The sequence below is a fragment of the Stigmatopora argus genome, chromosome 4 (genome assembly GCF_051989625.1).
Source record: "Stigmatopora argus isolate UIUO_Sarg chromosome 4, RoL_Sarg_1.0, whole genome shotgun sequence".
Taxonomy (NCBI): domain Eukaryota; kingdom Metazoa; phylum Chordata; class Actinopteri; order Syngnathiformes; family Syngnathidae; genus Stigmatopora; species Stigmatopora argus.
Genome location: NC_135390.1, coordinates 16,699,530 through 16,716,276, shown reverse-complemented (window position 1 = coordinate 16,716,276; position 16,747 = coordinate 16,699,530). Strand labels below are relative to the sequence as shown.

At 45.1% G+C, this 16,747-nt stretch overlaps 1 protein-coding gene across 1 annotated transcript in view; it reads left to right on the top strand.

Moving 5' to 3' along the window:
* The first annotated feature begins 1,908 nt into the window (after positions 1-1,908).
* LOC144072708 (uncharacterized) overlaps positions 1,909-16,747 on the top strand; it is a 36,520-nt gene continuing 21,681 nt past the window's right edge. Inside the window, exon 1 of the mRNA XM_077597925.1 lies at positions 1,909-2,015. Coding sequence (XP_077454051.1) covers positions 1,968-2,015 — 48 coding nt within the window. The 5' untranslated portion in view covers positions 1,909-1,967. The remainder of the gene's footprint in view (positions 2,016-16,747) is intronic.

Genomic DNA, 16,747 nt, shown 5'->3' with positions numbered 1-16,747 from the left:
GCGTGGACGTAATCGTCGGCGTACGCACGTGTCGGCGATCAAGAAATCCATGCAAAAAAAGTAATCCTCCAATGACTTCTTCCCTCTCTTCACGCCACGCCGCTGACTGTCATAATTGCGTGCGGGTGGGCTCGATTTCCCCTGAGGGGTTCCCCTTCAAATTAAAAGAAGTCATCGCACTTTGCTGCGCTCGAGGGAGCCTCTGCTTATTTGAATGGAACTTTCTTGTCTTTTTTTTCTTTTAATATTCCCTTCCTTCGCGTGTCACTAATGAATAAATATAGCACACACACACACACACACAAACAGTGGATTGACTTTCACGCATGGATGCGTCCACTTTGATGAGCACCACATACACACCGTCTCCCGCACAAGCTGTCGAGTCACACTCGGCCGAGCTACTCGGGAAGCGTGCGCCGTGAATGCTGATGATACACTCTTTAAGTTTTACAAGGCCTCCGCCAGGATTCGATGACACTAAAGGCGGAGCCATTCAGGGGCAAGTGGGCGACAAAGCGGTGCGGTCCTTAAAAGGGCTGGACTACCTCCCCGCGAGACGCTTTTGATGGTCGCCGTCGTGAAAAGAGTTCATAAATGCTGGAGTAATTGTGCACACGTTTAACATTTAGGATTTTCTTACGCCGCCTCTCGTATTTGTCGGAATATAAGTCGTAGCGGCCAGAGAGTACACAATGGAGAGGGAGAAACAACGTAGTCGTTCGTACCTCTACTTACGACTGTCTCAGGAGAATACACAATGCAGTCGTACCTCTACTTACGAATGTTTCACGCGAATACACAATGCAGTCGTACCTTTACTTACGAATGTCTCAGGAGAATACACAACGCAGTCATACCTCATCATTGGCTGAGCCCATCACCATGTGATTTCAAAGTAGCCCAGCGAGTAAAATTCTATTCCAACCCGATTATTTCTCACCCGAGGCCAGAAATGTACCAAAAATCCCCCCGCCGCTCACGGGAGGCGCTTAAATTTAGTCCGAGCGCTGCCTGGATTCAGTCGCAACATTCTGAAGCCTTATCAGACATTCGCCCCAAAGTATTACGTGGGCGCACGCGTGTGTTTATTTGCGCCGCGTGGGCGAACCCGCCGCGCTGTTGGAGGATCCGTGATTGACGGCCAACTTACCCGAGAGTGCGTCAACTCGTTTCCTGGCGGGCGTCTGCGGCGTTGGCGCGGGTTGCGCCGTTCGCATGCCAGCGTGCCGTTGCGTCACCAATAATCTCTCAAAGCAAACAAGGGAGGAAATTAAAAGGATCGCCTTTTTCTTAATAGAATGCCTTCATGCTTATTGGTGCTTTTGTGGAAACCACCCCCAACCTAAAAAAATTAAGTATTATTGGAATGTGTTACTGTGTGATATGCAATTGCGGGTCTAATCCTTTATCGCAAGCGTTTCCAAAGTTGGTCGGCTCGAAACGCAAAGTTTCCGAAATCTTCGCCACGGGTCGTTTTTTTACTCCTTCACTGCCATTGGCAGTTACTGTGGTACCTCGAGGGTTGCAACCTATCGAGGGTTGTTTGCTTTTGTCTTCCCTTCAAAATATTCCCAAAATGATGCACACAAATGTCCTTACAATAGGATTACGCACGACCACTTGCCAACAATAAGTAGTATATACGCCATTCCCACTGACTAACGGGGGAGTACCCGGAGAAAACCCACGCAAGCCCGCGGAGACCATGCAAACCCCACATAGTGAGGGTTAATAAATTAGATTGTCCTTAACTATATCAACATACAGTGGTACCTATACCTATGAAAGCCTCCACACATGAAATATTCAGGATACAAAATTTGCCTCAGGTTACGAAAGATATTCAAGTTACATAATTTGGATTTTTCATGTTCAAAAACTTGTTTTTTTAGGTCTAAAAGGAGATTTTCCCACCTTACCAAGAGTTTTTGCTGGAGTTTGAGGCTGAAAGAGATTTCCCTGGGATGCACTCATCGCTGTCCCACTTTCATACAAAACAAGACATCGGTCAGGTAAGACCTGTTTGTTTTTATTCATGGCGGTTTTCCCTTGTTTTAGGACAAATCTACTAACGTGATTTTTTTGGTGCGCTATGAAAATTACGTATGTATTTTAAAGTATAGCCTATCACATTGGAATAAAAGTACGAGAGATTTCTCCTAACTTTGCTTGTATAATATGCACCTCGATTTTCAATGTTTATTTTTTTGTGGTATTAATGCCCGTTAAACATGAGAAATGACAGAATTATGCAAGTGTCACTATGTTAACATGTGTCAGCTTCATAACTAGAAAAATGAGTTGCTTTTCCATTTAATTGCAGAAAGTAGTTAAACTGTGTATACCATTTATGAACCAGCATCATGTTTGCGTTTGACTAACCAGGCCCAGATTTCCCCTTTATAACACATACATGTACAGTGGTGTCTCGACATACAAGTGCCCCGACATACGAGCAATTTGAGATACGAGTAAAGTTTTGGCCAAATATTTATCTTGAGATACGAGACAAATTTTGATATACGAGCATAGACGCGATAGGCTGCTCATAAGAACATCATGGCCACTGTCTTTCCCGTCACAAATCCCTCGTTTAATGTCTACGAGCACTGGACGGAGTGTTTTTTTTTCCCGTTAGTCAGCACGAATGGCGGAGCTTGTTCGCTAATACGAGAGGAGTATATGCTACTTTGCGTTGGCAAGTGGTCGTGCGTTATCCTATTGTGAGGACATTTGTGTGTATCATTTTGGGAATATTTTGAAGGGAAGACAAAAGCAAACAATCCTTAATAGGTTGCATCTGAAAGTCAGGGTGGAGGCGGGGCAAATAGAGCCAGAAGAAAGGTATCAAAATTGAAAACAAAATTAGAATTAAGTTTAGTGTAAGGATAGATTTGTTATGTTACGAGCGCGTTGCCGTGCAAAAATTCGTAAACAAGCATTTTAGTATCCTATTACAACTTGGATTACACGGATTCCGTTTGGGCAAGCCCACTTCACAATACAGCTTCATTTTCACTTTAATAACACGGCAAACTCAGCGCTCCAATTCCATGGCGTTGAAGGGAGTTTCAAATGACTGTTGCAGCACGTAAAATTGTATTCCTGACCTAAATATAGCCTGATTTGTTTTGTTTTCCCTAATATGCCCTCGCCACAACTATTAGAATGCTAACCCACGTAGAGTGCGCATACATGCCGCGGATGATTCAATAACGTGGCGAGGTACTCCGGTGCGCAAGAGTAAGGCCAAATTAGCGGCGTGGTATAGGCAATTATTGGGGCACACTGTGTACCTAAGTCCCCCTAATAGCTACGTAGAAGAGGCATTATTCAATTAGAGCGGCTACGAGGCAACGGCACGGCCGACGGTGCCGGTGTCTTCCCCTTACGAAACAACCTATTTAAGCTAAATCAACTCCCACTTAAGAGCGGCTGTAATAAGCGCGCAGCGACGCTTGCCGGCCCGCGGGGGCCCATCCGTCATGCGGTAATACGGGAGCCCCGGTGAGTGATAACGCCTCGTCTCGCTAGCGCCGGTAGATAATATGCACAACGCCGTTTATCCGCGGGGGTTGCGAGTAGAGTCTCTACGTCTTGACCGTTCAGGAGTTGCACTTGTTTTGAAGTCCCGGGTATCACCAGTTAGAATCGAATCTTGTCAGTGTTGCAAAATAAATGACCAAAGCTCCAACTTTTGAAATTTTACAGTAGAAAAAAAAAAATTGTGTAATGGTTTGCTCCTGCATGGTGGAAACTGATGTCGTGAGGGAAGGTACGGGACGGGGAGATGAGATTTAATGGAAAAGCAAAGTTGAGAATGGTTGTGTTTATCGTGTGGTGAATTGGAAGTCACACAAGTAGATATTTTACATTGAAGGATTCTAAAAGCAAGCGAAGCGATTAAAAAATTATCTTCTAAAATACAAAAATATTTCATGTTTTTCATGCCCGCTAGCATAATGCTAATATACAACAACAAAAACTAAGTGGAAATGGAATGGGAGCTCTGGATCGCCTCATAATAAAACCCTTGTCTTATACAAGTTAGGTTTTAAAATCAAGTATTGCCATGTTAAACTTAATAATTTAGAAAAGTGAACCACACCAATAGTTCGTACTTGGGTCAAAAAATATCCGAAAAGTTATTACCAGGGGGAAAAAAAGGGAACATCTGAATGTGTTTTCATGGGAAATTAGCGCTTAGACTCCTCCAAACACACCCGCATGGGCAAATGCAAACAAACAGGGAAAACGATGTTGACTATTTTCCGCTTTTGAATCGTGAATAGCCGAACGAACAGATGAAAACAACAACAAAACAGCGACCCAATGGTGGGAAGAGAGGAGGGGGGAAAAAGGGGGCGGGGGCTGCCAGCCAGCGTGGCGTTTGAACCATTTGAGGAATTTCACGGGCTTCCTTCTGTTTTTGTTGACGACATATTTGCTCTGCGCCTCCGTCTCCTTTGCCGCGTGGCTCATCAACGTGGCTCTTCATGGGTAATGACTCCCACTGTGGCGGGGCCCCTTTAAGGTTTAGGTACGGCGGCGCCCCCGCGCCCCCGTCCTCGTACTCGGCACCTCCGCCCCTTCTTCCTCATTGTGTCCATGCATTATTCATGGCTCGCAATCAAATGAGGGAACAACGGTTGGTAGCACGAGACGTGGAGCATGGCTCTTCCCATTCCAAAAGTCCCCCGAGGTGCCCCAGTCTGGTACCCACAAACGCCCGCCCCTCCTTGACGGTCTATTTGATGTGCTTTGGTCTTCAGACGCATTGACTCCGCCCCCCCCACGCTGCGATGTCCAGTAGTGACCTCCCTTACCCTTTTGGGGTACTCATCCCTTCCCGTTCACCTCTGCGGGGGCACCCCCAAACGGTCTGGCGATTTTCTGGGGGTGTTGCTTTGACATCACTCACAAGCTGTTCCACCCCTGAAGATCAGTACCGCAAATTTAGTCTTCTCTTTTGGATAAATTGTACGCCGTGAAAAAATGCAACTTCCTATTTGGACGTGCTAGCATAAGGTTTTAAGTTAGGGGTGGCAAACTTGCGGGGCGGAAATGGTCCGCTAGGGGGGCCGATCCGAACTCACGGTGTTGTTCTGCCTGACGCGCACTTGGTAGGTAATTCCTTTTGTACGTAAAGAATTAAATGCTTGCGTTTTTGTCCACAAGGGTGGTGCAAAACCATCTGTTTGCAAGTTGTGTAATCGAGTGCACTTGGCTCAATTTCTTATACGGAATCCTATTTCTTCATTCGCCCCTGCCGTCAAATGGCAGTCAATGAGTTCTTAAGGAACCTTAAAATGCCCTAAAACAGTAAGAGGTCACCTGGAGATTCCCCAAAATCAGCAGGAAGCAACCAGCGAACAAGAAGCATCCCGCATAGTCCCTCAAAATCACTTGGCAGTGTGAGCATGAATGGTTGTTTGTCTCCTTGAGGCCTGCGATTGGCTGGCCACCAATTCAGGATGTCCCCCGCTCCTGGCCCAAAATCAGATCGGATAGGCTCCAGCACCTCCCGCGACCCTAGTGGGGATAATGCGGTTGAGAAAATGAGATGAGTGTCGAATTGAAGCATAGTTTTCATGTGTCCAAAATCAAAGGAATGACTTGACAAGCAGCTGTGACAGGTTGTTTATATTAGTCGAGGCTGTTGGCACCACATTCCGATGAGCCCAATCAAATTATAAATAATTTGGAGTTCATCAAAGTATGAGCCAATGGACTTCAAGTCAGAGTATGAGCCACTTTTTTCTAAATCTGGGAATGTCTTTTTTCCACTTTGAGATTCTTACAAATGAAATCAGTCAATCCTAAAAGTTCGACACGGCTGTCAGTCCCGCCCACATGAAAATGAACCCGAAAAAAGACTAACATTGTTGTTCTACGGGTTTTCCATCCACATGAACGTCATCTGTGTATCCAGTCCAGCTCTTTTTCTTTTCCCAGCATCGAAATATGCCATCACGCTCCTTATTATCCTCATTACCGGGCAGGCGGGAGTGGCTCTTGCGTCCATCACGCCGCTCTAATGCGGGGTCTAATGCTTCTGACCCGTGCGAGACACAGGTGGTCCCCAGAACCGCCTTTGATTGCTTCCATTTATTAAGCTTCTCGGGCCTTGGGGGGGTGCAGAAGCGTGCCGAGGAATCTTGGCCCCTTTGTTTCAGCCTAATGCCTCAATTAAAAAGGTTAATTTGGGGTGGGACCCCCCTCGAAATTCTATCATTGGAACCCAGCGCCATAAAACCGAATGGTCTGGCTTGCCATTCAATGTTATTGAAATATTTCTTTCTGGTAATAGAGATTATTAGGACACAATCAGGTGGTAATTGAGAAAAAGGGCAAAAATTACAGTCCTTTGCTCCAAACTAATTGAAACGCTAAACTTTCTGCCTGGTTAAAAATACTACTAATAGTAGGGATGTTACGATTGCATATTTTCGCACCTGAGATCGAGTCGCTTGATTTTGAGAATCTGCCGATACCCGAAAAATGTATTACGTTTGGGAAAGAGTACAATCCGAATGCCTTTTGCACACCCAATTTGAAGAAAATTACCACTACATTTTAAGAAAGGGTGATTTCAATTTAGCATTTTCCGATAAATTTCGATCCGATTTCTGATCAGGAATATGTGTAGTTAACACCTAAAATATAAACCAATGCACTTAAAACAAAAAAACTAAATCTTTTATTGCCAATTCCGATCCTCTGAAAATGACGCGATCGGGCTTGATTTCCGATAAATTCCGATCTGATTTCTGATCGGGTGCATCCTTGGTTAAAGCCTAAAAAAATCTTAATCAATGCATTTAAAATAATAATAATAAAATAACCCAATCTTTTTACCCGATCCCCATGAAAATGACGTAAAATTTAGACCAATGCAATTAAACAAAACAAACCAATCTTTTATACCCAATTCCAATCCTCTAAAAATCGGGCACAATTTCCGATAAATTCCAATCCGATTTTTTTATCGGGGACATCCTTAGTTAATACCTAAAAAATATAAACCAATGCATTTAAAAAAAAAAACAGAAATAACCCAATCTTTTTACCTGATCCCAATGAAAATGACATAACATTTAGACCAATCAAATTAAACAAAAAAAACCAATCTTTTAAACCCGATTCCGATCCTCTAAAAATGACCCGATCTGTCCCATTTTCCAATCAATTCCAATCCAAATTCCGACCACGGACATCTCTAATAATCTGTGCAATCACTCCTAACACTTCTCCTTCCACACACACACACAGATACGCAAAAAAAGACACTTGCCCAGCCCGTCACATTTATTATTCACGACAATCAAATAAGTGAGCCGCTCAGAGAAAGTTACTCTCTCTCTTTCTTTCCCGTCTCTCGTCTCCACTCGCCCGCCACCTGCGTAGAATTGCTTTCACGCCAGCCGAGTCTGGGCGGCGACGGTCGGCGGAGCCCCTGGCACCCAGCACAGGCCGGCCATCGTCACCGTCGCTGTCGTCCCGCTAGCCCTCCTCTCCTCCCCCGTTTTGGAGAAATGAGCAATTCCCTCATTGTAATAATGCGCCTCTGTCATCTCCCCATTATCGTGGTGATAAAAGATGAAATATTCAGGGAGGCTGGCCTCCTAACCTGATCTGGGCGCGATATTGGGCCCGCGGAAAATGAGTTTTATCAGCTTTAATATACTCCTTGGCAGACTGACCCTTGAAATTAAACATTATTACAGAGCGGATATTTAAAAAAGCGGGGCCACAAATGACATCAAAATGAAAATATTAAGGAACATTACAGCTCCATCAAGTGGCGTTTCTCCTTCTTCCACCGAGCGGGACGCTGTCGCCGTTTTGTGTGTGTGTGTGTGTGTGTGTGTGACGCGCCGGCAGCGGAATAATAACAAATTCCGCCCGTCCCGCCCGCTTCATACGTCTGAATAAACTAATTACGGCTCCACGCGCTCATCACTGGCTTTATTGGGAATGCAGGGCAGAGAAACGGTGTAGGCGAGTGTGTGTGTGTGGGTATGTTGGTGAAGAAAAGTGTGTGTGTGTGTGTGTGGGAATGGGTTTGCGTAAAAGGGAAATGGTAGTAATAATGCGTCATCAAACCTGTGTTTGATGGCGCCGCGACACGCTGCGAGCGATCGGCACGCCTGCGTTTGATGGGCGGGACAGTTGGTGGGAGGGCTGGCGTCAGATTTCTAGTATGTTAGGAAGAATGTTTTGATTTTGAAGGAATTTGATTGGTAGTCTGATTGATCATTTGATGACTATCTGTAGCTTGAAAGTTGAATGGAAAAGGTCTTTTCAGTTTTTGCCGTGAATTCAATTACCGTATTTTCACGACTATAAGGCGCACCACATTATAAGGCGCACCCCAATGAATGACACATTTTAATTTTTTCCATATTTAAGGCACACTGGATTATAAGGCGGCCTGTCTATTTTGGAGAAAATACTTTTAAGTGCGCCGTATAGTCGTGAAAATACGGTAAATCGTGACTTGGCAACCTTGAAACTGAAAATTTGAGGTGGTAAACGCGTCTTCGGCAACAAAACTAAATTGAGTTTGAAATCCAAATTCGGATCTCTGCACTTGACCTGAACTCAAATTTGCAAGTTTAACCTTTTAAAGGCACAAATCTACATGGAAAGTTTTTCTTGAAAGCCTTACCACGACTTAAAAAAACAAGTTTAACTTTTAATTATAAGCGTGAAACCTCTAAACCTGTCTCAAAAACCGAAATACAAAGCCCCACCTTATCTTAAAACTCGACTTCGAGAAACTTAACTTGTTTGCCAAACATTTCCCGTAAAGCTAAAATTGAAGCTACTAACTTAAAATCCTGTCGCCTGAATCAAAATGATCAGCTTTAACTTCCATTGTCAACTTCTGGACTCTCTTAAAACCTCTCATTTGAAACCCGAACCTTAGATAAAACCCTTAATTGTCCATTTCCCTCAATTGCAACTTTCAAATGTAATAATACTAAACCTACTTCAAAACGGCGTATTCAAATGACTCCAAATTTGACCCATGACCCGAAGCCCTCAAACTTTTATTCCAACTTGAATCCAAATCCCGATTCCCTCGTTTAACAGGTACGAGAAACCCAACCGTTGCTCCAGCGTCATCCCGCCCAACCAACCCACATGTGGCGTAAACCTCCTGACTTTTGGAAGTCATTTTCCCTAATCCTTTTAAAGCGCCCACGTGCGCCCACGTGCGCGCACTCCTCAAACGGCGAGCGAGCGTCGCCGGTCCTGCGAAGCGCGCGGCGGTTTGTCGCTTTGTGACGGTGTGGCGGCAAAGTGTGCGCCGTGCAATAAAAAGGCGGAGGAGAGATGTGATTTGAATAGATTTCACAGGAAGCGGGACCTCGGGGTGGGAGCCGGATGAGTAAGCAGCGTCCCCCAGGAACGAATTAAAACTTTACTTTTGGTCACGCAAAAATCCCGACAGTGCCCACCCTTAAACCACCAACACCACTAGTGCTTATCTTCTAAACGTGCGTGCGTGTGTGTGATGACTGACGTGCGTGCGTCTCTTTGGTCACGTGGATGTGTGTGTGTGTAGCAGCACGCCAATGAAGCAAACCACCCCCCACTTTTGCCAAGAGGTTGTTGGGGTACGCATACACCTCCCACCCACCGCCAGACTTGGATGAGTATTCACAGCGTGTTTCTCTTCCTGAACCTTGCAAATGGGAGTTTTGCATAACCAGACGCTTTGTGTGTGTGTGTGTGTGTGTGTGTGTGTGTGTGTTTGTCTGTCTCTGTTAGTGTCGGGTAGGAATGGCTTTAGTAGAAATTTCCACTAAAATCTACTTAATCTATACTTGCTTAACTTCAAAATAGGTTTATATTTTTTCCATATGTAATGACACTCTTCAATTTGCGTCTGCTGTTCACCCCTCTATTGGTTTTACAATTTAGTAGTTAAGTTATATAATGGTGGAAGATCACATTTTAAGACTACTACTACTACTACCACCGCTACTACTACCGCTACTACTACTACTACCGCTACCACCGCTACTACTAACGCTACCACCGCTACTACTACTACCACCGCTACTACTACTGCTACCGCTACTACTACCGCTACCACCGCTACTACCACCGCTACTACTACTACTACTACTACTGCCACCACCGCTACTACTACCGCTACCACCGCTACTACTACTACCGCTACTACTAATACTACCGCTACCACCGCTATTACTGCTACTACCGCTACCACCGCTACTACCGCTATTACTACTATTACTACTGCTGCCACCGCTACTGCTACCACCGCTGCCACCGCTACTGCTACCACTGCTACTGCTACCACCGCTACCACCACTACTATAGCTACCCCCGCTACTACAGCTACCACCGCTGCCACCACTACTACAGCTACCACTACTACTGCTATCACCGCCACTACTACCGCTACCACTGCCACTACTACCGCTACCACCGCCGCTACTACCGCTACTACCGCCGCTACTACGGCTACTACCGCTACCACCGCTACCACCGCTACTACTACCACTACCGTGACTACTCCCACCACCACTACTACTAAAACGTATTGTGTACCAAAACTACAGAAAAAAGCAATGTTTTGTTTCCATCAATTTACATTAAAAAAATGAAATATTGAGAGTTTTCCCCTTTGGCTCGCCATATTAAAGTGACATGATGATTCATTTTGCAACACGATGTCAGTTTTAATTTTGCACATTGTCAAAAACTTCCATTATTCCGAAAGTAAAGTACTGCTCACTTTCTATTGAACCCAAAGGTGCAGCAACACATGTAGCCAAGCCATTTAACCACATTCATTGAAATGCATTATTTACCCTCCGTGAAAATATCGTATACATCTGTCGTCAAGCTTGTACACCTGCATTCAAATCACGTGACCTTTATTGTGTCCATTTTGCGTGGTAACTAAAAGGCGCCAAAGACGAGGGGGTTTGGGTACGGGATAAATGCAGGGGAAAGCAACCCAAAAAAATGGGAAAAGGAAAATGCGGGATATACACCATGGGGGTGAGTCGCCAGGAGGGGAGAAACACAGCAGTGGGATAATGGTTTTCTCCATTCCTTCTCCCCCACTCTCCCTCTCTCTTTTCCCTGCCACTTGATTCATTATGCTGATATACACACTATTTGCTTCCCCAGCCAGCCCCCCTCCCCGGGTGGAAACACACACACACACACACACACACTACACTTGGGCACGCATAGAAACACACGGCGAGGTGACGGTGCGGCTGCCATAAATATAGCAAACGACGCAACCCGGCAGCTGAGCAAGGTCAGCCCGGGCCCGGGATGACAGCGCCGTGGGCGCCGCGTCGCGCTCTTATTAGGAATGCGCACGGAAAGCTCATTAGGACGGCCCCCCGAGGACCCCCTCCCTCTTTCAAAACACACAAACACACACACACATGCTTACAAACATTTACAAACATTGATCCATTTACTTTTTAATTGCAAAGTTGGCGCCGCGTTCACACTGTCACAGATTTGAATCCAATTCCGACGCCATTTTGGCTCGGAAAGAGTCACGGGACGGCACGCCCGTTTCACAAAATCACTTCCATTGACGGTGATAGACGTCCGATTTTACTTAACTAGTGTGCCGTTAGAGATGGTCAGGTGTGCCACGGGAAATTAGAAGTCATACATTGTAATGTTCTTAAACTATTACGTGAATAAAATCTAAATATAATGAACGTTAAATGATAGATTGTACTATTATAAGATTCAACTTGTAATACAATGAGATTACAGTCATTTTGTTGCTTATGTTCTGTAACGTGAATCAGCAGTTGTTTGGCTTCATGAGCTTCAACTTTTGTCAACGTTAAACTGCTCTTGGTTTAATGTTAGGAGATAATAATTGATAATAAATAAAAGTAATATTGAGAGTAGAAAAGTCGTAATGTTACGAGATTTAAGTCTTTTTTTTACATGACGAGAAGCAGAAGTTTTTGGGTTTCAGGGCCATCAACTTTTGGCGACGTGTGTGTGTGTGTGAGGACAACATTGCTTTTTACGTAATATTAAGAAAATTTCAGTAAGATTGGGAGTAAAAGTCATACAATTATGAGATCTAAAACCTTACATTACGTATTTTTACCTCACTTGAACCGGAAGTTGTTCAAATCCACAGACTTTAGATTGGTGTGAATTTTTTTATTTGGGAATCATTTAGGGGATTTATTTAATTCCTGTTGATAAAACTTGGACTTTATTGTCAATTTAGGGGACACCGATTTAAATGGGAAGATTTTTAGCCTTGAGATTTTGTGCCTTGAGATTTTTTCAATGCCAAAAGTGTGCCGCTGCTCAAAAAAGGTTGGAAAACGCTGCCCGAGCGGGCCACTTTCAGCCCACGTGCCGCACGTTTGGAAGCAACGGTGTCTTACGTATATGCACGGTTGTTAGGTGCGCACGTGTGTGTGTGTGTGTGTGTTCTGGTGAACCTTGCTCAAGTGCTTGACTCATGCTCTGGATACGCCTGAGCGACTCTGTGAGTGCTGCCGCCCCTCCGCCTCCCCACATCAGACACATGCTGAGACACACACGCTCTCTCAACCGTCCTATTCCTTCATTCGTCCTCCTCAATCCATTTTTTTTTTTTAGCAATCATCAAAATATAATGCCATAGTCGTCGATTGAATTTATCAATTTTATTCCCAAAAGTCCTCTTCTGGGTCCGAAACCTTCAATTTGAGGGAAAAGCACTTTATAGTCCGTGTGCCACCCCTCCATAGAAAATGCATAGGACACTGATTGCCCCTCCCCGTGCCAACCTTCCCGCTCCGTCTGGCAGGCCCCGGGGCCCGTCAGGTGACCGGCGGGCCGTGACGGGCCTTTTGGCGTCCCTCTCCCGGCAGTCTGGCGCCCGCTGTGCCCAGCTCGCCAAAGTGACCTGGCTCAAACTGTGAGCAGTTTTTTTCCCCAAGCGAAAGAAATCATCAAAAAAATGGAATAAAAGTCATCGTGCATGGAGCCAAGCCCCGCCCCCTCCGTCCCTGGCCCGCTAAGTGGACCCCACAACAAGTGGAACCCCGCCACGTGCATTCGTAATAGGCCGGCATCTCATTAACGCTCACCGCAAAATTGCCAAGTCACGGTAATACGGAAGTAGCGCGATCTACCGTATTTACTCGCGTATAAGCCGCACCCTTAAAATTGACTTAAAATCGTTAAATTTTACAATTTCTCTCGTATAAGGAAAAATTCACTTTAGCCGCAGGTATTTCTGTATCAATAACAGGTTAATAAAAATAATAATAATTTTGAATAACGACAATCAGGCCATGACTACTAATAACAAAAGTATTTTTTATTTTTTTTTAATTTTGTAGCATTTAACTCATCGCCCGCCATTGACAATGTTAGACGTCCAATGACTTGAAACTAAGTTGAATGCTCATTTGTCAGTGCAAGTCATGGGAATTGATGTCCAATCCGGTCTGACTCGGAGATCTGGCAGCAAAGACCCAACCTTTCCAAGTCACTCATTGAAATTCTGTCAATTACTTTTTTTAAACAAAAATCTCGCGAGTTATTGGCATCTTACACAGTTTTTTGCCTTTATTAATTCAAATTAGATATATTTTTGTATTCGTAACGTATTTTTTGTAAAAAGTGTATTCAATTTGTGCCTAAAACAGCACAGTGAACGAGTTTTAAGACTCAAATCACAAATATTTATCGTAATATTCTTATAATTATAAGAAAATATTCGTAATATTCTCATCCCTAATATTCTTTTTGTGTTTATTTCTGTACGTGCGATTTTAAAAGCAACTTGAAATGCTAAACTCAACTCTTAATAGAAACCAAACTCACGACACCACTCCAAATCACTTCCTTTATTTATGATTATTATTTTTTTCATATTTCAAACCCTTTCAACTCCAGCGTTGGCCACTTGTTGACAATTCCTCTCCCCTCTCCGTTCTAAAAATAATAATCACCCCGTCAGGAAAGAAAGCGCCAGGTGCGCACCAGCCCGTTTCTCGAACGCCATCGCCGCCGTCTCCGGCGGGTAAAAAAAAAAACACGCCATCCCTGAGAGGGTGATGCGGCGGGGTGACGACATGGAGGAGTGGCGTTTCCACTTTTTTTGCGTTGCGACTTCCCATCAAATTCAAACACGCCGTTCCTCGCCAGCCCCGTTTTCCGGTGCCCCGCCCCCTCGGGGTCAGGGAATATGGGGAGAGGAACAGAGGGAGGCCGCACTCCACCACTTGAAAGGAATTCTAATGAGGCGGCGGTGGCGGCGGTGGCGGCGGTGGCGGCGGCGGCGGTGGTGGTGACTGCGCCTATTCCCGCGACAACAGGCCCCAAACAAATAGCTGCATTTGAAGTCCCCTCGTTTTCCGCCTTTGAAAATGCGCTTCTTGTTGTTGTTTTTTTTCGCCGCCGTTCGCCTACCTTCCTCAGAAGCAACCGTCCCGGGAGCCGATTGGCTCCAAAGTCGACCGCGAGAGAGCATGTCGTCGTGACGCGGCTTTATCTGGGTTTAAAAATACATTAAAAAAACAAAAACGGGAAGCGGTGATTAGCGCGCCGCGCTAGCGTGATTCGGCTTCAATCGGACGGGCAGAGAAGCTTCTTAAGATGATTAAAAGATGATTACTTAACCCCCCGCGAGCGTCTCGACGTGGAAATGTTTGCTGAGGGCGATCGGGTTTTTCGCTAATTTGCTTTTTTCGCGCGTCGTCAACACTCGAATGGAATCTTTGTTGGATGAGGACGCGGGCGTTTTCAGAAAACGTTCTAAAAATAGCAAAGTCGACATTGTCTGAAAAGCAATTGAACTCGTTTCCTGCGTGAGATGTCCAATCTGGTGCAAGTGGGAGATTCAAACTGCGCCAGACGTTTAGCGCCGTTGAGTGGTTATCGCGTCGGCCTCACGGTTTTGGGTCGAGGGTTTGATCCTAGGTGCGTCCTCGCTGCATGGAGTGTGCATGTTCTTCCCGGGTTTGCGTGGGTTTTCTCTGGGGTACTCCGGTTTCCTCCTACATCCCTTAAACATGCACGCTTGGCTAATTGGATGCTAAATTGTGTGATTGTCACTTTAGAGATTCTCTCCTCTGGCTGGCAAGCCGGTGGACAAGTGGATAGCGCGTCGGACTCACGGTTCTGGGGTCGAGGGTTTGATCCCGCGTGGAGTTTGCATGTTTTCCCCAGGGCTTGTGTGGGTTTTCTCCAGGTTCCTCCCACATCCCCAAAACATGCACGCTAGGTTAATTGTATGCTAAATTGTCCCTAGCTACGAGTGATTGGTTGTTTATTTTCTTGTGTCCTGTGATTGGCTGGCCACCAATTCAGGATGTTCCCGCTGGGTGCCTGAAGTCAGCTGGGATTGTCTCCGGCACCCCCTGGCTCCTTCGTGAGGGGAAGCGGTACAGAAAATGAACCAACAAAACGAACTTTCTTATCAGACATTTGTCATTGGCCGGCGATAACTTAACGTGTCTGTCGCGATTGGTCCCGATTTCTTGCGGAAATCTCTAGGCTAAACTGTTTTTCACGTTTTATCCCGACTTACCGCTAATAAATCCTCGCAATTCCTTGAAGTGAGCAAAGTCATTCTGTATTTAAATCATCATAAGTCCATTCTAGGGGAACAATATCCCAACACAGACAAAATGGCGGAGGGGGATTCTCAAAATAGACCCCCTCGTCCACGACTTGGGGGGGAAAAAGACGGAAATAAGCACTTCGCTTATCATGCGGCACGCAATGCGGAGACGCTAACCTGGCTATATTTGGACAAGGGTCGCTTTAAAGGAGAATAAAGTGGGCGATTAAGGATGGGCCCACCACTGCGGGGGCCGCTTACTTAGCCGTCCGCATTAATATTAATATCCACGCGCCGCCCACCCAATCCCACCCTGGCGCGCTTGCTTTTTGACAACCTCGGGATGCGTGTAATACAACCCCCCTCCACCTGACCCCAGACATCTTTTATTTGTCAGTCCGGTGCCTTCACGGTCGCCCCGTTCGATCCCGAGTTGTGCCTTGTAAACAGTAAATAATAAGCAAGTGCGCTAATGTATTATTGAGGGAATCTTTTTCTAGCAAGTGGGACAGCATGAAACGTACCCCCACCCCTCCCAAAAGACCCCCAAACACATCCTTCTTGTGTTTGCTTTCATATCTCAGCCTTGTTAAACTGCGCACAGTGTCTTTTTTTGTTTACATATTCCGAATATTAGTGCAATTGAAAAGAATAGTAATTTTTTCCGACTGATCTATGAGCAAATCAACTTATGGCTGTTTTGTTGATTACCGTATTTTGCCGCATTTGTCGCTTAAAAAAATTACTGAATCAAGGGTACGGCTTATATGCGCACAAATTAGATTTGACATGCACGAAACTGCAAGGTGACAACGCCATGACGCCATGACGCCATAACGCCATGACGCCATGACGCAAGACAATGCGGCCGATACGGTCATTTATTTCAAAATAGAGAAAAGATAAATAGATAAAATGCTTAACAAAATTAATTTTGATGTCAGTTTTGATGGATGAAATTAAATCTCATTATACTTGTATAATGACAATAAAAACTTTCCATTCAAAATTCAAGAAAAAAAACATAGCTTGCTTAAAATGTGAAAAAAAAACTCAGTTGAGCCTGCCATTGCTCGCTCAGGGCGCCGCCATCTTACCTCGGAATGACAATCAAGACCACTACAGACACACTTCCTGGTTGTA